At 35.3% G+C, this 24,369-nt stretch overlaps 1 protein-coding gene across 2 annotated transcripts in view; it reads right to left on the bottom strand.

Annotated features, from left to right (window-relative positions):
* Window positions 1-24,369, bottom strand: part of Sec16 (endoplasmic reticulum export factor secretory 16) — a 592,575-nt gene that overhangs the window by 223,233 nt on the left and 344,973 nt on the right. For both annotated transcript variants that reach the window (XM_090389538.1, XM_090389539.1), the window contains exons 24-26: window positions 18,855-18,971; window positions 10,145-10,265; window positions 4,677-4,820 (exon numbers count right to left, since the gene is read on the bottom strand). In XM_090389538.1, the coding sequence (XP_090245664.1) occupies window positions 4,677-4,820; window positions 10,145-10,265; window positions 18,855-18,971 (382 nt within the window). The remainder of the gene's footprint in view (window positions 1-4,676; window positions 4,821-10,144; window positions 10,266-18,854; window positions 18,972-24,369) is intronic.

The raw sequence follows: 24,369 nt of genomic DNA, 5'->3' as shown, positions 1-24,369 counted from the left end.
TAGACGCTGGGTAAGACATTTTAAGAGTGAGGAAAGTGACATTGTTGATAAGCCCCAAAGCAGCCAGCTGGTAACATAAGTGAAAACAGAAGGATTAATGCCCTGATCAAAGAGGACCACCACATCACAACACGCAAATCATGCGATGCAGTAGGTATAGGGGAACCTGCTGCGATAACCATCATAAAGGAACTAGGCTACAACAAGGTTGCATCCAGTGGGTCCAGAAAATGCTGACACATGAGCTTCATGCACAGTCACAGGTGACGAAACTTGTATCCACCATTATGACCCTGAAACAAAGACAGTTGATGGAGTAGCACCATCAAAATTCACCTCATACCTCAGATCTTGCAATTTCAGAATATCACCTCTTCAGCCCACTGAAGGATGCACTCCATGGAACCCATTTTGCAATGACGACCAGCTCAAGCACAGTGTTCGTGAAGCCCTCCAGAGCAAGAGTAAGGACTTTTATGGGAATGGAATACAGCATCTGACTCAGAGATGGCGGAAGTGCATAGAAAATGATGGTGACTTTGTGGAAAAATAACAGTCTGTTTATTAATGATTCAGGATTAATTGGTGTAAAATGCATAGGTGTAGGAATTAAATTTTCTGAGGAAAAAAATAGGAGGCATTACTTTCGTAAAACTTCTCATAATAGCAGAGAATACAATATAGTTGAGGAAGGCTGTTTCACACTATGGTTACATGGTTGTTGTCCATTAAAGTTATTATTATATTAAAACCACTCTTATACTAAATGAAAATTAATAATATAGTTTATTAGGCTGTTCGCCTACATCACTATACATTAATATGACGTTTCGGGTATCTTATTGATACCCATCATCAGACCAAGCTGTTGGGGGAACAGAAAAATAGAAAGAGTTACAAATTTGAAAATTTTAGAATACAGTAAACCACTGCTATTTGCAGTTGCTGATTTAATATAAAATGAAACCTAAAAAATGTGAATTTTAAAGCGCCGCAAACATTTTCCACCATAAAACACATAGGCGTGGCTAAAATCACCTTGCTCGGTCAAAACAGTGCTCAGTGGGTGGGGGGAGACAAAATCGCGAGACAAGATGTTTCCCGCTAATCCTTTTTCAGTATGTGTTATGCACTTGTCATGGAAGGTTTCATTGTTTGCTTTTAATTTATATGCTTATAAATTGATATGCTTACAAAAGTGAAAAATCTACCATTTTGCAGTGTGTTAATGTAAACAGACTTTTTCGAGTGTGTTAACAGTTAAAAGAAAGTGACTTCATTGTGGACAAGTTCTTTTCTAACCCCTACAAAAATATGGCTATGAATAACAAGGGAACTGTGAACAGATCAAAAAAGGGTGAAGACACTAGCGAGTAAAATTGAGTTATTAGACAATTTCTATTGGTGAAAGTGTCTCGTCAGTGGCAAAATATTATAAAATCAATGAGCTTTAAATCTGTGGATAGAAGACTGAACTCAAAATAAAATTCAGTTAAGTTCCCTCATCATTCGTGAAAAGGCAAAACACATTTATCAACTTTAGCGAAATTGGTGATAGCACTGGCAGTATAAGTTTTTTAGCTAGCAAAGGCTGATTTGAAAGATTTGTTTGAAATTTCTAATAAATATTACATTTAATATTAAATTGTTTCTTATTTTCATTTCGATGCCTTATGCTTGTATTTAACTATGTATGTTTGTCTATGTACATTGTCATATTATGTAGGTACATATAATACATACATAGACAAAATTTTAGACTAGTTTTTCTTATATAATTCATACTTTGGAATGGAACCCTTATATTACTATGGCAGCCATTACTCAGTATTTGCGTTTTCAGTATTTGTGGCATTTCTCAGGAACGTAACCCCTGAGAATAGCAGGTTTTACTGTATTGCAATTACCATCACAGTTACCAATATTACCATTACAATTTACATATTATGGTTGTAAAGTATTAAATTTAAGTTACCATTACAATAGAAAACAGGAAAACTAAGATAATTATAAAGAGATTAAATTCATACCTGCTGACAGAATCAAACCCTGATGTCAAGGGTATGGGAGCAAAGGTCACTCCAGCCTTCCATGAACCCCAGATCCAGGATAAAAACTTGGCACTATCCTATTGGCTAATGGAGTTAATCTGTCTCCTATAAATTAACTGCTGGCAGGCCTCTTGCTGATATGCACAACCAGTTTCTGGAAGCATTGGCAAGAGGAATCTGTCAGAAGGTATGAATTTAATCTCTTTGTAAATATCTTAGTTTTCCTGTTTTCTATTGTAACGGTAACTTAAAAAAAGTTTAATACTTTACAACCATAATTTGTAAATTTGTAATGGTAATATTGGTAATTGTAATTATAAATTGGTAACTGTGATTATTGCTAATTGTAATATTCTAAAAAAAAAAAAATTTCAAATTTGTAACTTTCTATTTTTCTGTTCTGCCAACAGTTTGGTTTGGGTAAGATACCCAAAATGTCATATTAATGTATAGTAATGTAGGGAAACAGTCTAATAAGCTATATTGTTAATTTAATATTAACAATGTAGCTTATTATATTGTTAATATAATATCATATTATATTAACACATAGTATAAGAGTGGTTTTAATATAATAATAACCTTAGCAGAGAATACATTTTTTTTCTTTAATTTTTTAGTAATACTTATATATATAATAAATAGAAATATATGCAGAAATAAATTAAAAAAACAAAAAAGAGAATAAGAGATCAATGTTTCTATTTTATGTCTATAACTTTCTTTTGAAAGACAGCAGAATTGATATTTTGAAAATAAAAGGTGTAAAACACAGCATATTTTGACTTTTTAATTTTTATTAAAAAATAAGTACATACAATAAGTATTACAATTCATTTAAAAAAAAAGAAAGATTAAATACTGGTACTGTTTAAACAAAATTCAAAAAACCAAAACACTGTACTTTCAAAAAATTAAAAAGAAAGTCAGGCTCCTGTCTGGTGATCCAGAATCACTTTTGCTATATTTTGGGAACTGCCACTGTTGGTTTAAAACATAATTAACAGAAGGTATAAAATATTGTATTAATGTGATTTGCAGACTCGTCTTCCCCCCCCATGCGAGTGTTATCTGTCAAATGCTTTTCATGGACAACCTCTCCAACCTCTCCCAGAATAAAACCACAGAGGATCACTCTTCGATCTTCCAGTGAAACTTGTCCAGGAAATATGAAATCTCCTGGAATTTTGCAATTATTAGGTTTACTACTTTTTTTTAATTTTAACCTAGTAATATGCAGAATTTTGGTTGATCCGTTTATGACATTTTACAATGGCCTCCTGTTCAAATTTTCAAACAAGTTAAGTGACACGATTCAAGTATGCACCAATTTTATTCTTACAGAGATTCCCATGCTTTTCTGCTACTGGAACCTGGTCATCTACTGGAATATACATTCTAGCATATAAGTTTACCCATATTTTGTGTTGAAAATTTGTTCTTAGTCATATATATATAAAATTAATACCAATAAATATATCACCATTAATTCTTTCTGACCTTTAATTCAAGTTTAAGATTTTATTCTCAGTATATATGTCTACTTTAAAATTTTTGATGACATTTTCAGTGCTTATATGCTGATATAAGCACTAAAAAACTTATACGTTGGAATACACAGAAAAGATTTTCCGAACCTATAAAATTTCTACAAGAATATTTTCAAGCTTGATAAAATTTCTCGGAATTAATATGCTATGGAGGTGGACTAGGGTTACCTAGTCCACCTCTATTTTGTTTTTGGCATTACATATTTCACTTTAGGAAAAAAACTGTTGTCATGCTATAAGTATCCATAATTAGGGACATTTTGGAGATCATTGATCATGGATGGATATGGTCCCGAATCCTAAATTGTGTGTGTGAGAGAGAGAGGGAGAGAATCAGATATCAAATGAGTAACAAAATACTTAAACTTTTATTGTGAAATAAAAAATAAAGATTAAACAATAAATTTTTTTTTTGGAAGGTCAATGTGGGCAGCACGAGCCATGGATTGTCCATCTTGCCTTGAATCTATATACTACAGACTGTGTAATCAATTTATGATTTCAAAGACTCAATTTAGGACTGCTGCCAGAAAGAATTCGGTGGAACAATTTATGTCAACACAGTTTCTTTAAAATAATGTTCCCTTCACTAAAACAAATAATCATAAACATAATAATAATAGTAGTAATGATAATAATACAAGGCTGGATTTTTAAGCAATGTTGCTGATTTAAGTACTAATATTAGCAGACCAAAAAGATACAAGAAAGCATCTGTTTGGATCTCCTAATACTAGTGCCCAAACTACAAGAAAATAATAACTGATATTTGACAGTAACAAAACATAAAAGGGAAAATTAAATATATTTCTACTCATGCATTTATCCAAGAAAACATTATGCATCAGCCGTAACTGGTTCTGACGTTCAGATGACAATTAATTATGAATGCACTCAAACTTCTAATTGACAATGATTTAATGTTTTAAAAAACAAACTTTTTTTTTATGTCAAAGATAATGTTTTGAACTAATTTCAAAAAAAAAAAAAAAAAAAAAAAAACAATTATTAACAGGAATATTGTTCCAGTACATTCTGGCTCAATTTGAGCACTGACTAATGCTAATCATAATACCTTGTCCCTCCTGAGTATTCAATGTTGCTGCAGTATTAATCTGTCCTTCTTGTCCCCATGAATAATTTTGATAATTCAGCTGCTGATACTGTTGGTTGGAATATATATGGTTATTCTCATTATTGTGAGATGCCATATTATAGCCTGAAATAAAAAAGAAAAAAAGATGTATAATAGATGCATGTTCACTATAGATTTAACACTTTTTAGAATAACAAATTCAAATCTTTTTCTTTCCTTTTTTCCCCCCTTAATGACCACTTCATAAAAAATGAAAACAATAAGAAGCTAGTAATGAAAGAATGTTCATTTCAATTTTTATGATGTTTCATAGAAAAAGAAATAAAAATGATACCAGGCCTGCTCCAGTTAAACAAGCTGAACACAATTCTTTGCATTAATCATAGGTAAAATAAATTTCAATAAACCATGATTTTAATAATTTTATTTTTGAAAATTATTAAAAATGAAATAAACAATAAGCACATTCATATTCTAATACAGCATAATTTGATCTGTAGCAAGAAGCAAATTGGCTGTACCATGTACTTTTACTACAATTAATGTAAATGTAAAAGTGACATATTTGAGTGAGTGGATATTGTCAACTACATGATTAGTGTAAACAACAGCTCACTAAAACAATGAACATGATAAGAAACACATGTAGAACAAATATGCTACACATGTATGTTTTTTTCTCATCTAACTATAAAATGTTGCCCTCTGAAGAGCAAAATGAATTTCAACAAAAATTATAAATAAAGTTCACTTTGTGCATGCTAAGAATGCATGCCAAAACTAGGTTCAAATGTACAGATTCACACATTATAATCTATAGGTGAATGTTCAGCAGCATTCATATCCTTGCAGTTGACACATGTAGAGGAATTACTTGCAAATGGACAATTACTAAATGATTGGCCACTTTGATCACAGTGGCCACAGGCTGTGCCACCTCTACAGCACATGTCCAAATCCCATACCAATAGCACTGAGTTACAGTGAAAATGTTTAATTTTGTAAGTACAGGCCCTCTACTAATGTATAAACGACTAATGTACAATTTGCAAAATTAATAAAAATCCTGTATATTGAAAATATATCGACAGTTTTAAACCATGTGTGGTTAGTGCCAAAATCAGCTGCTGCTGTGTACAGTGGATCCCCGCTTTATGATGTTAATCCGTTCCAGAGACACCATCACATCATTAAAATATCGTAATGTGAACACAACACACTGTTTAGTAATTCGTTACAAGACTTCGGAAGTTGAAATTTTCACTATATAACTAAGTTATTTATCTCTCTAAAAGGTAATTTTTATAAATTAGTTTTTAGTTTCAAATTAGTTTTATTTAAATAAAACTAATTTGACAAATAAGCAAAACACAAAAATCACTTTTAACTAAAGGATGCAAAAACAAAACACATAGCAGACATGTTTACAAACGCTGCTACTGGCTGACAGGAAGGACTACGTGGCCTGGTCGAAAACAATCGTAAAGCCCTGAAATAAGTAGGTGCCAGTTACCATAATTACTAGAATCAGACGCTTTATAGAATCAAATTTCACAAATTAAAATTAAAATGCACTATGCTTTCACTGTTTATCCTGGAAACTAAGTTTTTCATTCAGCAAACAGAAAATCAACCACAGAAAATTTACAGAAGTATAAATGGAGTAATATGGCCTTAGTCACTGATGACTCCAACCAACTCCAACACTGTTTATTGCTATGTTTGATTATAATAATCAATTTTGAATGCCTTCATGGTATTTTTCTAAAGCACCTTTGGATCCCCTTTGTGAATTGTAGATACATTTGCACATCTTCAATCCGCGGGACTTCTCCTGGGTCCAAGGATGATCTCATTAATAAGGCTAAGGGATTGCTTACTTCCTTTCCCCCTTCTTTAATATAACTGAATAGATCCCATCCATTCCAGGTTCCTTTCTTATGTTTAACTTCAACAATTTCGCCTCCATTTTTCTCCCAGTTATTACAAAATCATTAAGCTCCATGTTAAAGTTTAATAAGCTTCTGTCCTTCACTTCCCTAAAGAATTCCTCATGTGTGAATGTAGATGCAAAATACTCATTCAGTCTGTCAGCTATTTGATCAGGATCATAAACAGTTGAACCATCTATATCAAATGGACCAACCTGATTCATCCCCTTCCTTCTAGAGTTTATATAAGTAAAGAAGTCCTTGCTGTTTTTCTTAACATCTGTTGCCAAAGATTTCTTGTAATCTGCTTTCGCTTGCTTAATCTCCTTTGCAACTTGATTAGAGACAATATCTGCCATAGGCTTCTGTGTCACCTGATAACTTATATGCATCCCATGCATATATTTCTTCTCTGCCATGAGTCTCATTAGTTCGCCTGACATCCATTTAGGCCTAAACCTTGAACAGTATTTCTTAATCAGTATGAAAAGCCTAGTAGCTTACAAGATTAATTCCTTGAATGCTTCTCATTTAGAATTTGCTGTTGGTAACATCGTCAGTTGGTCCCACTGTACAGAATTTAAAAACTGTCTGAGATCGCTGTAGTCACCTTTATGAAAACAAAAGCACTTCCCTTTAGCCCCGATGGTAATTATATCTTTAAGTAAATTCCACAACAGTACACTGTGATCACAGCCACCTAGTGGTTCCTTTATCTGCAAATTCTTAAGGCACAAATAATCACTGGTGATAACCAGATCAAGAGTATTACTCTCGTTAGTTGCCTCTCGAACATGCTGCTGCAGAAAACAATCATCCAATAAATCCACAAAAGTCTTGTTAGTGTGCGAGGAACCAACCCCCAAGTTCCAGTCAATGTCTGGGAAGTCAAAAACCCTCATTATAATACAATATGATTTGCTGGCCCATACAAAAAGTGTCAACCTTCAAAATATGTACATTATAAACTAGTTGTTGTCAGGGAAATAGGGAACATAATGTGCAAAAGGGATACAAGTTGGGGTTATAATTTTGTATTGAAATTGAAATTTTATTTGAAAATGAATCGAAATCATGACTCAGACCAGAGCAGCAAAGCATAAGACTCAAGCTAATGGGAGTGCTGTGGCTTAGGGGAGAACTGAGGGGGACATTTGTCCTCTGAATCATAGCCTTTTGAAATGTACTGCTTGTTTGATGTTTGTGGATAAATCAGGGACAGGACATGATATTGGCAAGGGGAATGTCTTTGTGTGTGTGTGTGCACGATGTAAGGAGTGTGAGGAAATCGGGCGCCAACTCAGCGTTGTAATGGGCCTATACGAGAGCGTGAAGGACAGCGTGGATGCCCTCGAAGGATCTAAATTGAGGGGCCCATCAAGCTCTCAGCTGCCAACATCAACGCCACAGCTTGCACTTGAACATCACATAACACAGTAGCAACCCCCAAGGCAGAATGTGCTGGTCCCACAGGAACTAGTAGTTGTCGGTGACTACTGTCAGGGAAACAAGGAACATATTGTGCAAAAAGGATAGATGGAACAGGACCAGGGTATGTCTACTAGTGGCAAAGGTTGATGTTGAAGAGAAGATATCATCTTTTAAGGGCAGAAAACGAGATATTGTGCATGTTGGCACTAATGATATTAAGAGTAGGAGACCAGCGGAATTACTTAACAAGTACAGGTCTACATTGAGAAAAAAAAAAAAAAAGCCGTAGAGTTAGGGTTGAACTTGAAGTGTCTGCAATTCTGTCCAAACGAGATAGAAGGGAGTACATGATGAGAGCCTTGTCAATCAATTCGGCCCTGGAGAGATTGTGTGAGGCTCAAAGGGTAGAATTTTTCTCAGCCTGGTCTGTGCTTGTTAACAGGAGAGAGATCCCTTCTACAGGGATGGGATACGCTTAAATAGAAAAGGGTTCAAGAATATTTGCTGATGCTATTGAGGCAGTGTTAGGTGGGTCGGAATATGGATAGCTTGGGGGGGGGGAACAGACTAACAGTAGCTGCTGGCAGAGATAAAAGTGATTCTTGCACTGCTGGGAATCACTGCGGAGCAAGTAAACACATGGGCTGTGTTAGGGTAGCTAAGAACAGGTGCATGTACACCAATGCTAGGAGTTTGGTAAATAAATTTGATGAATTTGAGATGTTGATCAAAAATCAGATTCTGCATTCCTCATATGAGATATAAGCAATGCAGAAATGGAATTTGGGGAGTACAATGTGTACAGGAAGTCATCATCATCAATTAAATGTACACTTGTTGATCACTCATTACTGGCTCGGCACTCGGTTTGTTGCACAAGGAGTTGTCTTTCTTAGAAATGCTTCAAGAGGCATTTGTTTCCAAGATAATCTTCTCTTTTATTTCAACAGAATGCATAAGCATTTTTTTAACAAATCGCACAAATTGCAACTAACACGATTTGTGCAGAGTAACAAGTTTACGAAGCATAAAAAAAAAAAAAGGGAATGAAATGAAGATTCTGAAATTTTATTTATGTTTTTTTATACGATTGAAGATTACAGTAAAGGGGAAACACATTTCACTGTAATAACGTAAAAAAAAAACACGATTCCAGCTATCGGTATATTTGCAAATGCAATAACATCTAGTTTACTACCCATTTATAACTGCTTGTAGTAACAGAAAAGCCCAATAAAATTAAAATGAAAATTGTTTTTATTGTTTTATGGTAGTGACCTCCAGAAATGTGCTTTAGAAAAATATCACAAAGGCGTTAAAAATTGGATCTTATAATGGAACATATGATAACGACGAAAGTGTAGTGCATTTTAATGATTTGAATTGGTAACTAATACAATTTACACTATAAAAACGACCTTTTAGAGTCATATAGCAAAAAATTTCAACTTCTGAGGTTGTGGAACGAATTAGCAAAAAACAATGTGTTATTGGGTTCACATTACGATGGTGTGTCTGGAACGGATTAATATTGTAAAGTGGGGTACAGTAATTCACAGAGTTTTACTCTGTGACTGTATTGTATAGCTACATGCGTGGTTTGAAATGCAATATTTATGATTGTTTAACATTCGTTTTTTGCAATTAATGTTTGTATTTTCGATTTTGTTGATACTTGAAAAAAAAAAAAAAAACACTTGTAAACCCGGGAACTCGTAAAGTGGGAACTGGTTGGTTTGGTTTGGTATTTAGATTTTAGGAGCATTAGCAACTAAGGCCATACTGCTCCGGGATATGCGTGGTCATTCCCTGACCTTTCCGCATCCTCCGTATTTGGTGGTGACGGGCTCGAACCCCGGTCTAATCAAGAAGCGTGTGCTACGCACTGCTGCTCCTTCCCACCTGGCTACGGAGGTGCCGGCAAAGTGGGAACTACCTGTACTACAAAATATATTGTTACATATAGGCAAACTTTAAAAAGCTAATCTACTGCAAATTTAGTACAATGCACATTTTTTAATTAATTTCAGAATATAATAAAATAATAAAAGATTTAAGTATGAATGATATTTAACTGTAACTTACCTCCAGTATCAAAAGCTGTATATGCAGTGATACCTTCATTTCCTTCACTGCCTGAAGCAGCAGTAACTGACCCATCAGAAACCATGCCATTGAAATCCAGTGATGTTTTAATTTTTCCCTCCTATGTAAAAAACACAAAAGAAAGCTGAGTAATCTATTCAAAATCTTTATATTATTTCCTATTTTGAGTAGCACAAAAACATACTACTCAATGTTTAATAACATCAGGATACTGAATATTTTTTATTATATGAATTAGCTGACAGTATAGGAAGCATACAAATTTGAGTAGACTTCGAGCCCAAGTGATTGTAAAAATTATTCATGATTGTATTCTTAGTAGAAATGAATAAGTGTAAACTCTTCTAACCTATTGGTCATACTGGTGTATAAACAGAACATTTATTTAAACTAAATTTTTAAAAATGCAGCTTTGTGAATTATTATAATTACACAAGAAGTACTTGAAATTTTATCATTCATATGTACAGAGTCAGTGTAGTAAAGATCCACATTCACCCAGAATTACTGGTGACAGAAGGGTTGAAACCAGGCAGATTTATTACCTCTTTTCTATATAGCCACCACTTGGGCAACTATAAGTCTAATACTAAAACTGTAAACTGGAAACCATACTGATGGTCAGTTAGAAGATTTTGTGTGTGTAGAAACCAGCTAATTCTCACAAGAACCATTCTTTCAAAGATAGATTTTGCTTAAACAGCTAGTAAGTGAGAATGGCCTATAATTCTGGACGAACGAAGAATCCTTGCTTGGTTTTGATATGGCACAAATAAAGGAGTGGCACCAAGAGATGGGATAGGTGTTTTCTGAAAATATCCAGTTATAGAAAACCAAAAAGATGTGTAGGTCTCTTTCACATAAATGTTTAATTATGCTGTAATGGATACCATCTGACCCTGCTGCACTATTTGGAGATCTGTTCAATGATTCTACCAAAGTAAATGATTGGTCATAAGGCAGAGTAAGATATGACAAGTTCACTTTATATTTTTCTGCATCTGCTTTGATGCATTAAAATGAAGACATGTACAGCTCGAGAGATAGATAGTAAAAGATTGCTAGGGCATTTGCAATTTCAGATGAAGAGGATAGATTACACCCATTGGGGAAAGCAATTTCCCATCTGGTGTTTGTATTATTTTTCAGATGATTCATAGGTCAGTATTTTTGGTACTAGTTGAAGCAAAGGCAATCTAAAAGTTATGTTTGGCTTTGCATCTGATCTGTCAAGGAAGGCTTTCAGTTTTCAAAATTAACAGTGTTTGAAACCTCTTCTGAAAGGGAACTTTAATAAGTGATTCCAAACATTGGCATGCTCTGCATTCCACCAATTGTTCTAATATATACGTTTGCATAGGTGTGATTTTGGAATGGAGATGTCTGCTGCAGTTAGTATGTATTCATGATCATCAACAAATTCAAGCTAGACATTGTCTGTCAAAAAAAAAAAAGGAGATAAATTAAAATTCCAGGTGGTACATCATTAAACGATTGTGGTTACCTGTCTGAATCAAACAGATGACATCATCTGTGAAGTGGATCACTTAAAACTGGCAATCCATGCATGTAAATAGAGACAATGAACAAGTTAAGTCTATTGCAGAGGTTGCACTTGTTTGAACTTGTAGGTAGGTAAATATAAGTTGAACAGCCCATTTTCAATTCATGATCATTAAGAAAATCTTCAATTAATTGTTCTCTTGTATCCACAGTAGGCAATCCACATGATGGATAATGTCCATTGCAATCGCCACAAAAACAAACAGGAGGTGGGAATTGCATTGAATTGGAAGCAAGGATATGGGAATAGAATGTAAGCAAGAGTCAGTGACATTTATATCACAACTTCTAAAGATGTTTGCAATGTAATGTGTCTGGAAGGTAAGGATTGCCACTCCTCCATGAACAGGGGACTCTGTATCTCTATCTTGCCTACAGAGTGTATGATTTGGAAATTTGACGTAAGCATGAGATGACTAAAAGGTTTTCTGAAAGTATATAGCCAATGGATTCAGGTGAGAAATTAGATCTTTCAGTTTATCAGAGTTGCTTTGTAGGCTCTATAGTTCAGCTTTATGATTTTATAGATCACTTGGTCTTAGCTGTGCGAGAATGATCTGTTTGGGTTTTTTTGTGAGCGGTGGGATTCTCTCAGTTTTCTTTCATTTTATCCTTTTCAGAAAAATTGGGGTAGATTGATTCCATGATGTCACTGGCATAAAGCTCCAAAACAGTGTCATAATGTTCTGAAGTATCATCTACTTTCCATGTTTTCAAGTATAAATGGATGTATAGTTCTGAGAAGTTTACAATACGATTTTGGCCCAGTCAGCTAAAGAAATCCAGTGTGAAACTGAAACATCTACTTGGGTTGTTTGTAACTGATGCAAGCTTCAAGTCAGATATGCATACAAGCAAGCAGGCATGCCCAATGTAACTTGTTTGTTTTAGTGCTTGAGGCCGACCGAGCTAGCCAGGTGGATAAAGTGCCTGCCTGGCAACCCAAAGGTCGCGGGTTCGAATCCCGTCTCGGGCTTGGATCAGACTAAAATGCAAAAACTTTGGGAGGTGCATTATGGCCACAGAAGCCGATGCGCCAACAACTAACAAAAAAAAAAAAGTGCTTGAGGGAACATGACTTTATGCTTTAGTTTATATTTCTGAATCCACCCCCCCTATAATTCAGCTATATAGTTCAGCTGTATGATTTTATAGATCACTTAGTCTTATCTGTTGGAGAATGATCTGTTTGTTTTTTTGTGAGCAGTGGGATTCTCTTGGTTTTCTTTAATTTTATTCTTTTCAGAAAAATTGGAGCAGATTGATTCCATGGTGTCACTGGCGTAAAGCTCCAACAAAGGGTCATAATGTTCTGAAGTATCATCTACTTTCCATGTTTTCAAGTATAAATGGCTGTATGCTTCTGAGAAGTTTACAATATGATTTTAGCCTAGTCAGCTAAAGAAATCCAGCGTGAAACTGAGACATCTACTGGGTTGTAACTGATGCATAGCTTCAAGTGAGATATGCATACGAGCAAGCAGGCATGCTTAATATAACTTGTTTTAGTGCTTGAAGGAACATGACTTTATGCTTTAGTTTATTCCCCCCCCCAATGTTTTACAAACTCATACAACCACTGTACATCAATTATTTCTTCTTTCATATATAGCTTCTGGTAGGTTCACACAAAAAAGCAGGAAGAATTTGTTTACAATTAGGACAGGTGAGGGTTGAAGCTGTGCAATCCAACTGAGCATGTAATTTAGACCTGCAGATGGGGCAGACAGAATCTCCTCAACATATAGTTTGGGAGTCACCATTATTTTGGCACATAGACCAGTAAATGGGATTTCGGATATAGGGCCAGATTTATCATTTAAATAACTTGCTTTCACTGTGAGTGGAAGAAGCATCATGCTGAAAGTCAATTTCAAAAAGAATGAGTAAGAATCAGGTTATCTTTTTTAATCATAATACTTCATGCTTGCATCACTTTTTCTTCACTTAACTCCCGAGATATTTCTTCTTGAGAAACAGTGAGCAAGTTCCATTTGCTGATAGTGGTTTGATGTGGTTTTCCATTTCCAGAAGGTAAAATTCGGAGAGATGCCCACTTATGGAACCGCCTACTGGTACCCCATATACTTGTTGGTAAAAATCTCCTTCATGGGTGAAATAATTCGCTGATAACAGTATATTTAGTAAGATTGTTATAACCAAAATATCTAATTTTGTTCTGTTTTTAAGTGTGGGATCATTACGTAACATGTCTTGAGTGGCCTTCACAGCTTTTTGAGGGTGTACATTTGTGTATAGTGATTTTATATCGAAGGAATATAATTTGTCATCGGGTTCTAATTTTATATTTTTGATTGACGAAAATAGGTGTTCCGTGTTTTTTATGTGATATTTGGAATAATTCATTAGGGGTTTTAGTATGTCAACCATAAATTTTGCTAAGTTTGCTGTTGATGTATTTTTGAAGTTTACCATACGCCTCAATGGTTTGTCTGGTTTAAGCAACTTGGTGACTCCGAATATGTAGGGTGAATGAGTAGTATGGGTTAAGAGGTCTGTATGCAAATTGCTGGTAATCTTTTCTTCGGAGTGCAATCTTTTTAGTTCTTTTTCGATTTTTGATCTGATGGTAGGGATAAGATTTTTGCCTAGTTTCTGGTATGTGTTTGTATCTTGTAGAAGGTCTGTCAATTTGTTGTCATAATCGGATTTGTTTATTAATACTATTGAGTTGCCTTTGTCAGCCTTTTGAATGATGATGTTTTTTGTGGCTAATTTTTTGATGCATTGAAATTCCTCTTTTCAAAGGTTAGGAGTAAATTACACCTCACCCAGATGCAGTTGTTCCAGAAGAAAACCTCAGGTAAGAGTATTCTTCTGCCTTAAAATAAAATATATAATATTCCTAAAATTTAATATTCCTCTAAAATTTCCAAAAATAGGCTAACCTACCCTTTTCCAAAAAAAAAAAAAAAAAAAAAAAATCCAAAGTTGATTTTAAATCCATAATGAGATTGCAGATCCTCTACAAGGAAAAATTACAATAAATTATTGACATTTGTCCTATTTTACGAAAATTAGTGGGTCTCAACTACTCAAGTTGTCTGTCCAACTGTATTCACTTCCTAATTCATTTCACAAATATTCGTGGTCTCAATTCTAATCTCAACGATGTCCATTTCCACTTGCAGTCTGCCAAACCCCATGTACTTTTTCTGACAGAATCTCAGTTATCGGTTGATTCAACTACTGCTCATCTCAGATGCCCAAATTATTCGCTGTATGATTCCTTTTGCCTCAAAGGTGGTACTTATGCATATGTCCATTCTGATATTCTCCGTCAGAGACTTGGCAATTTGGAATCTCCTCTCTTTGATCTTCTCTGGCTTAAAACCTCTCTACCTCATTGTGTCAAATTCATCTGTTGTCTCTACCGTTCTCCCAACTCCAACTAATCACTTGGAGCTCTTTGACTTCTTCTCTTTGCAACTTGACTTTCTCCAGTCCAACTTTCCTAACACTGAGGTAATTTTTCTTGGTGATTTTAATGTTCACAAATCCAGCTAGCTTCCGTTTTCTAGTCACACTGACCCAGCTGGTCGAGATGCTGAGGCTTTTGCAATTACTAATGACCTTGCACAGATTGTTCATTTACCTACAAGAATACCGGACAATCCTAATCATACAGCCAACACGCTTGAACTTGATCTTTTTCTCACAAAGATCCCTTCTAAGTACACGGTCGAAGTGAGAGGTCTTTAGGCACTTCAGATCACAACCTGGTGATTGTCTCTTCTCCAAGGGAGCCTTTATCTCATGGCTATTCACAACCTCGTGTTGTTTAACATTACAAGAATGCTAAATGGGACGACCTGCAAGATTTCTTTTCTTCTTTTCCTTGGTTGGATTACTGTTTCAAAACTTGTGATGTCAACGTTTGCTCAGATCATGTCAGTGAAATTATTCTAGCAGGAATGGAATCCTTTATCCCAAACTCCACTTTAAAATCTCGTCCTTTATCTAAACCTTGGTTTTCCAATAAATATGCTAAGGCTGTTCGAGAGAAGAATGTTGTATATCGTAATTGGCTTGTTTCTAATTCTTCATTTTCATTTTCTGCCTACACCAAAGCTCACATCAATTGTAAAGCAATTATTAATTAGTCCAAACTAGAGTTTGAACAGGCTAAGAGTAGACAACTTGCTTCTTGCCCTAATGGTAGCCAAGCATTCTGGTCTCTTTCCAAAGCTATTGGCCATAACTTTTGCCCATCTCTGATCCCACCTCTGTACAAACCAGATGGTTCTGTTGTCACTTCAGCCAAGGATAAAGCTGAAATGCTAGCATCCCATTTTTCTTCCAACTCATGTATTAATGATCTTGGCAAAACACCTCACACCATTCCCAACATGCTCCATTCAATGCCTCCTGTGGTCTTCCGTCAAAAGTATGTCAGAAGGATTTTGACGAATCTTGATGCTAAGAAAGCTCCAGGTCCCGATGGTATTTATCCACTTGTTCTCAAAACCTGTGCTCCTGAACTTACTCCTATTTTTTCCACCTTTTTTTACTTCCTTATTCCAAAAGGTGTTTTTCCTTCTGCTTGGAAATTTGCACATATCCAACCAGTTCATAAAAAGGGTGACAAATCCCTCCCATTGCAATTACTTCTACTCTTTCTAAAGTAATGGAGAAATCAATTAACCGCCAACTCTTAAACTACCTAGAAACCTTCTGTCTGAACAACGATCGCCAGTATGGATTCCGTCAGTGTTGATCCACTGGTGATATTCTGGCTTATGTTACCCATTTATGGACTAATTCAATGGAAAGGTTCAGTGAAACACAAGTAGTTGCCCTTGACATCTCAAAGGCTTTCGATCGTGTTTGGCATAAAGGTCTTCTAATCAAGCTTCCATCTTATGGTTTGCCAACTATTTTTTGTAATTGGTTATCCAGTTTTCACTCTGATCGCTCACTGAGGGTGATGGCAGATGGCTCTCTGTCTTCTAACTTCTCCACTAATGCCAGTGTCCCCCAGGTTCACTTCTTTTCCCCACTCTTTTCCTCTTGTATATTAATGACCTTCTTCCATTGACTGGAAATCCTATCCATAGTTTTGCCGATAATAGCACATTGTATTCCACTTTCCATTTTGAGAAACCTTGCCCTGCTTCAACTTCTTGAAAATCTGCTACCAATTCCATAAATTGCCAATCTTAAAGTAATTCTCCAGTGGGGGCAAAGACAACTTAGTTGATTTCAACCCTTCTAAAACTCAGTCTAGTCTTATCTCGCAAAAAGGATTCTTCTGCTCCTATGCTTATCTTTAGTGACACTCCGATTTCTAGGCAAAATGATATATCTCTTTTGGGGATTACCCTGACTTCTCTCTTGGCACAAGCACATTACAAATATTGCATCCTCTGTATCTAAAAAACTTGGTTTTCTCTTTCGCTCTCGACATTACTTTTCTTCCATACAGCTTCTCACTCTGTATAAATTGCAAATCCGCCCTGCCATGGAATATTGTTCCCACATCTGGGGTAGTGCCCCCAAAACCTCTCTCAGGCTTCTTGACTCCATTCAGAAGAGGGCAGTTAGGTTAATTAATGATTCATCTCTAACAGAGTCTCTCCACTCGCTGTCTCATAGACGTACTGTTTCTGCTGCATGCCTCTTCTACAGATACTTCCATGGGCACTGTTCTTCTGAATTGGCTTCTATAATTCCTGTTCTCTCTTTCAAAACAGTCCGAACACGTGCCGCCACCAACCAACATCGATTTACTGTCCAACTTCAAACTCACAGAACCAACTTTTCATCTTCCTCGTTTATTCATTCAACTGCCGTTTTCTGGAACAACCTTCCTTCATACATATTTCCTGAAAATTACAGTCTACAGAAGTTCAAGTCCAATGTCAACAAATATCTTCTTTCGTCTTCTCAACCTCCAACCCAAGTGTTTCTTGTGGGATGGGATGCATCAATTAATTTTAACACAAGATATGGAAAAGTGAAGCATTGCAGACAAGTTTGTGCTTCACATCCTCAGTGATGGTCACAGAGACGTAATTTTTTGCATATCAGGATCTTAGTCAATGTTCTACTGGACCATACTTTGCATCTTCCATCCTTACTGGACAAATTATAGGTTTATTGTCATAATCCTGAAACAAAGACCAAATAATTTCGGTGGAAGGCTGTCTTCTCTAAGGCTCAAAACAGCAAGCCAATCTTGAATAATGTGAAGATTGTGCTAATCATATTTCTTTCAATCACAGATCGTTCCTCTGCATCTAAAAATTTGGTTTTCTCTTTCGCTCTCGACGTTACTTTTCTTCCAAACAGCTGCTCACTCTGTATAAATTGCAAATCCACCCTGCCATGGAATATTGTTCCCACATCTGGGGTGGTGCCCCCAAAACCTCTCTCTCAGGCTTCTTGACTCCATTCAGAAGAGGGCAGTTAGGTTAATTAATGATTCATCTCTAACAGAGTCTCTCCACTCGCTGTCTCATAGACTTACTGTTTCTGCTGCATGCCTCTTCTACAGATACTTCCATGGGCACTGTTCTTCTGAATTGGCTTCTATAATTCCCACTCTCTCTCTTTCAAAACAGTCCAAACACGTGCCGCCACCAACGAACATCCATTTACTCTCCAACTTCAAACTCACAGAACCAACTTTTCATCTTCCTCGTTTATTCATCCAACTGCCGTTTTCTGGAACAACCTTCCTTCATACATATTTCCTGAAAATTACAGTCTACAGAAGTTCAAGTCCAGTCTACAGAAGTTTAAGTTCAACAAATATCTTCTTTTGTCTTCTCGACCTCCAACCCAAGCACGGTACTAAGTACTATAGGTTCTAATACCTTTCGTGTTTGAGGTTTGCATAAAAAAAAAAAAAAAAAAATTCATGAGATCTGAGCCTGGACCTCTGGTATCACTTCAACTGCTGTGACCTTTGTTTACAAACAGATTCCTTATCCAAAACACCATATATGAATTTTAAAAAAAAAAGTAACACTTTTAAAAATTTATAGACCTACTTTAATTTAAATCACTATATCCAGTAAATAATATAAATTAGCAAAGCAGAACTTAACCAGTAAAATAACAGACCCTTTTGAATCATGATAAAAGTATTATTACAACTTACAACATATGCACGAAGATGAGTGTGCAGATTTAATAACCACAAAGGATCTCCAAGTTCTTCTGGTTCACCAATACCTTGTGTGAAATGTGGATCATGATATTTTAACTTGTTTGCCAGCTGGAAAAAAAAAAAAGATATAATTTACACAAAATACTTTAGTACATAAAATTAGTCTTATGAAAATAATTAACCTTTTCCAGAGTAAGCTTCTTGAACATGTCTGGGCACTGAACAGTGTTTTCATATAAAATTTGTAAGATTGAAAATGCTGCAACATTGTATATAAATACTTTTAAAAATTAATTTTTATCTTATTTTGACTTTGCTCAATATTACAGTAATTTTTTTTTCAAATATCAAAATCTTTTTTAAATGCAAAATCTACTATTAAAAATCATAAAAGAAAAAAAAAAATTGACAAAACTCATCTTTGCTCCTTTTTTTTGATATAATACTATCTCCTAGAGTTATTTATGTATCAATTTAATTCAATTTCATCAACATTTGGATCTAAATTCCAGAGAACTTTGGCTTTTATAATTTTAAATTTATTTGCATGCTGCCATCTACTATAAACTGTTTCTCAATTACTGAGGAATGCAAATAAAATATGAAAACACTTACTGGAAGATTTTTAAGGTACTCTAAAGTTATTTGAAATATACTTGAAATGACTTTTAAAAATGTATACGTAAAGACGTACATACATATATATGCAGAAAAGTTTAAAAATAATATGAAATACCAATAATGAAAATCAGTACTATAATAAAATGTTTGCATGTTTTGTTTATAAAAGGGAAAGTATCAGGAATATGTGGAGGCAAATTTTTCTCAGCTGGGAGCTTCAAGTTTTGTAACACTATTAATCTAATTTTAATACACACAATGCTTCATATGTTTTACAGAACTCACCTACAATTCAGCTTGGTTTGATGCAAGAAAGAAAAGAACTAAAAATTAATTAGAAACTTACATTGCCATGAAGGTTCATCTTTGCATGGCGGAATGTCATTCCACTAAAATCCAATCAAAATACTAAAAATTAAAAAAAGTTAGAACTCAAACAAAGAGGTTTTGGATTTCTTTCCTCACAGTGATTGCAGCTAAACAATTTGAGAGATTAAACGAAAAATGAACATAAGAAATGTCAGGAAACTGTCTAGTACAGACACCACAGAATAGAATAACAACATTTATAACTACCTAGTATAGCAATCATGAAGTCAAGTAACGACTATACCAGGCATTTTCCCAACCTTCCTTATGCCATTTAATTACTGAAATTGGCTACATTCATCATGGGGACGGGAATATAAAAGGTCTTTTTTCAAGTTCCTGGCTTAGTTTTAGTGTTTTGACTGGATTTTAGTGAAATGGCAATTCACCACACAAAGGTCCATCTTCATGGGGGAAGTAACTTTCTAGTTCTTTACTTTCCTGTATCAAACCAAGCAGGACTGGAGGTAAGTTTGTAAATCTTAGGAAGCATTGGTTGTATTAAAATTATATGACTATGTGCAGAATCACAGCACAGGATGGTGCTTAAAAGCAACCTAGACAATTACACTATATGAAATTAACAAGAATTAAAGTAATTAATATTAACTAACAAAATAGTCTGAAGTAATCATATTCACTGTCAACATATAGCCGAATCTCGTTAATACAAAGTTTAAGGGACCTAAATTTTAACGTTTTGTAATAACAAGGTTGGTAGTAACAAGGTCCCCCAAAAGTGTCAAAATTTTACCTTTTTTTTTTTGGCACATACTATATATGTCTAAAAATAATAATAAATAATAATATAAAAAAAATAAAAAATTAATTAATTGAAATTAATAAAATAAAATAATAATAAAAACAAAAGCTTTGTCTAACAATACAGTAATAGGAATAGCACACTTTTTATAGATTTTATTTTATTTTTAAGATAAACTAAGAGAAAAGCAATTAATAGAAATGAAAATCTTGTACAGTATATATTTTGATATATACAATATTTTAGTATCACAGTAAAAAGAATTAATCTTAATATAAGAGGAGACATACAATCCATTAACCTTTTTGATAAATTAATCTAATTTAAAGTAAGAATTCAATGTTCTTTGCACAGTTTTTGTCCTATATGCATTTTTAACTACAGCACAGACATTATAAAATGCAATAGTTGTTTCTTTATCAATATTACGGCAGGCCAACACATTCTCTATTACGCTCAATATTTTTTTCGGTTTTGTCGACTAATCCAGACTTTTTTAGATGGCAGTGTGTGTGCTGCTTTACTTTTGCTGTGGTAACAACTTCATCATCCATCTTCCCAAATGCTTCAAATTCTCCAACAAAATCCAAATGCTCCTTCCCCCATTCTGCTATCACATTCATCTGCTGGACTATGTTTTTTGGTGATATTTTCTCCAAAGCCACTTTTTCTGAAGCAGTTGATTACGCTATACTATCCCAAGCAATAACAAGATTATGGATAGCATCCAAGACATTCCAGTTTAACTGTAAAATTGTTCCCTCCCTCCTATGTTGAGGATCAAGTAGCTTATCAGACAGGCTCTATATGCTCTCATGTGGTTATAAATAATGCCTTGATCCAGTGGCTGCATAAAACTGGTGGAAATGGGAGGATAAAAACAACAACCGTATATGTCAACTTAAGTAACTCATCAGAATGTGTTGTACAATGATCTAGAATCATCAAATATGTTCCTTTTTTCTGAAGCCATTCTTCTGTCCACTTTTGATAACCAAGACTGAAAAATTTTGATCATAAGCCAAGCACGTATGGATTTCACTGTAAGCCAAGCACGTATGGATTTCACTGTAAGCCAAGCATATGGATTCTATTGGCCACATAGTCACAGGGAAGTCCATTAACTACCTTAAAACATCTTGGCTTGGAAAACTTACCAATCACAAGTGGACATAGTTTGTATTGCCATCTTATTGCAGCATAACAGAGCAGCAGTGAGTCTTTGTTTACTTAACTTTCCACTATGACAAGAGTCTCCTCGAACAGCAAATGTTTTGTTTGGTAGAAAATTATAAAATAAACCTGTCTCATCAAGATTAAAAATATCCTCATATTTTTCAAGAATGGACCATACAGAACATAACCAGTCTGTAGCCTTTTCTTTGTCGACTAACCCAGACTTGCCGCGAACATTTCGCGAAACCAAGTTATTCCTGTCTTTAAATCTTTGGAGCCAGCCACTGCTCTAAAGAACTGTATTTTAAGTTGCTAATTCCATGTAGCTGAGCTAGGTAATTTGCCTCTTCTTTCAGAATGCCACTCCTCTATGTTACCAGGCAATACTAGGTGGTAGATGACTCTCATCAACAGGTGCAATACCACCACTTTGCTTATTAGAGGCTTGAAGTGGTGGAACCCATGTTTAGTCTCCAGAGCTTAAAAAAAAAAAAAAAAAAAAAAAAAAAAAAAAAGGTAAAGTGCAGCCATTATCAACCCACTGCAGGATGGAAGCCTCCTCAACAATTCATTCTGAGAGAAATGGACCATAATCTGCCACACTGGTCCATTTCAGGTTGGCAGATCGACCGTATTCAGCAGTCAGGGGCTTGAACCCTGGTCTACTCAAAGAGAGTGTGTTACTGCACTCCCGCTCCTGACCACTCGGCTACGGAGTTCCGGTCAACTCTTCCCTATCTCTTCCATCATGCAGTATGACTGATGACTTTTGAGGTTATGATGGATATCATGGCAAGATCCAATCTTCCTTACATTTCGAGGGTACAGCTCTAAAACAGTGTTCACAGGCCAGCCGCTAGTTAGTACACCAGACTGAACCTATTGGTAACTCTTTAGGAGGCTTCTGGATCATCTATTGTATAATCTTGCTACCTCTACTCTGCAAATAGTGACTAGAGGAAGTCCGTGTAATGTGTATGCAGGGGGCATTGTAGAGGCCACATTATGTCAAGGATCTGGGTATTGCCATATCCAAAAAATATTACTTCATACAGCATGTCCCCCCCCACCACTTTTTCTTACTATTGAATACACCATGATTTGTCAAACTAATAGAGTAAGCTTATCTGCAAAAAGATCTAAACCTTCCAAACACTTCCTAGTTCATTTCACAAATATATGTGCTCTCAATTCTAATCTCAATGATCTCCATTTCCACTTGCAGTTTGCCAAACCCCATGTACTTTTTCTGACAGAATCTCAGTTATCAGTTGATTCAACCACTGCTCATCTCGGTTTCCCAAATTATTCTCTGTATGATTCCTTTCGCCTCAAAGGTGGTACTTGTGCATAAGTCCGTTCCGAAATTCCCTGTCAGAGACTTGGTAATTTGGAATCTCCTTTTCGATCTTCTCTGGCTTAAAATCTCTCTACCTCAATTCTGTCAAATTCATCTGTTGTCTTTACTGTTCTGCAAATTCCACTAATCATTTGGAGCTCTTAGACTTCCTCTCTTTGCAACTTGACTTTCTCCAGTCCAACTTTCCTAACAGTGAGGTAAATTTCCTTGGTGATTTTAATGTTCACAACTCCAGCAGGCTTCTGTTTTCTAGTCACACCGACCCAGCTGGTTGAGATGCTGAGGCTTTTGCAATTACTAGTGATCTTGCAAAGATTGCTCATTTACAAGAATATCAAACAATCCTAACCATACAGCCAACGCGCTTTATCTTTTTCTCACAAACAACCCTTCTAAGTACACGGGTGAAGTGAGTAGTCCTTTAGGCAACTCAGATCACAACTTGGTGGTCGTCTCTTCTCCAATTGAGTCATTATCTTATGGCTATACCCAACCTCATGTTGTTTGGCATTACAAGAATGCAAAATGGGATGACCTGCAAGATTTCTTTTCTTCTTTTCCTTGGACTGTTTCAAAACTTCTGATGTCAACGTTTGCTCAGATCATGTCAGTGAAATTATTCTTGTAGGAATGGAATCCTTTATCCCACACTCCACTTTAAAATCTCGTCCTTTATCTAAACCTTGGTTTTCCAATAAATGTGTTAAGCCATTCAGAAGAAGAATGTTGCATATCATATTTGGCTTGTTTCCAATTCTTCAGTTTCATTTTCTGCCTACACCAAAGCTCGCAACAATTGTAAAGCAGTTATTAATCAGTCCAAACTAGATTTTTAACGGGATAAGAGTAGAAAACTTGCTTCTTGCCCTAATGGTAGCCGAGCATTCTGGTCTCTTGCCAAAGCTATTGGCCGCAACTTTTGCCCATCTCTGCTCCCACCTGTCAAAACCAGATGGTTCTGTTGTCACTTTGACCAAGGATAAAGCTGACCTGCTAACATTCAAACTTTTTTCCAACTCATGTATTAATGATCTTGGTAAAACATTTCCCAACATGCTCTATTCAATGCCTCCTGTGGTCTTCCGTCAAAAGCATTTTCTCCTGTTTTATGTAAAAAATAATTATAATTTAATATCCCCAAAAAGACCGAAGGTAAATATAATTTACTACCAAGTATTGGAAAAAAGTTAAATACTTCCATGAAGCCAACTTTGACA

Source organism: Mastigoproctus giganteus, chromosome 2 (assembly GCF_048544385.1).
Source record: "Mastigoproctus giganteus isolate SK-2022 chromosome 2, ASM4854438v1, whole genome shotgun sequence".
Classification (NCBI taxonomy): Eukaryota; Metazoa; Arthropoda; class Arachnida; order Uropygi; family Thelyphonidae; genus Mastigoproctus; species Mastigoproctus giganteus.
This window is presented reverse-complemented; position numbering and strand designations above follow the sequence as displayed.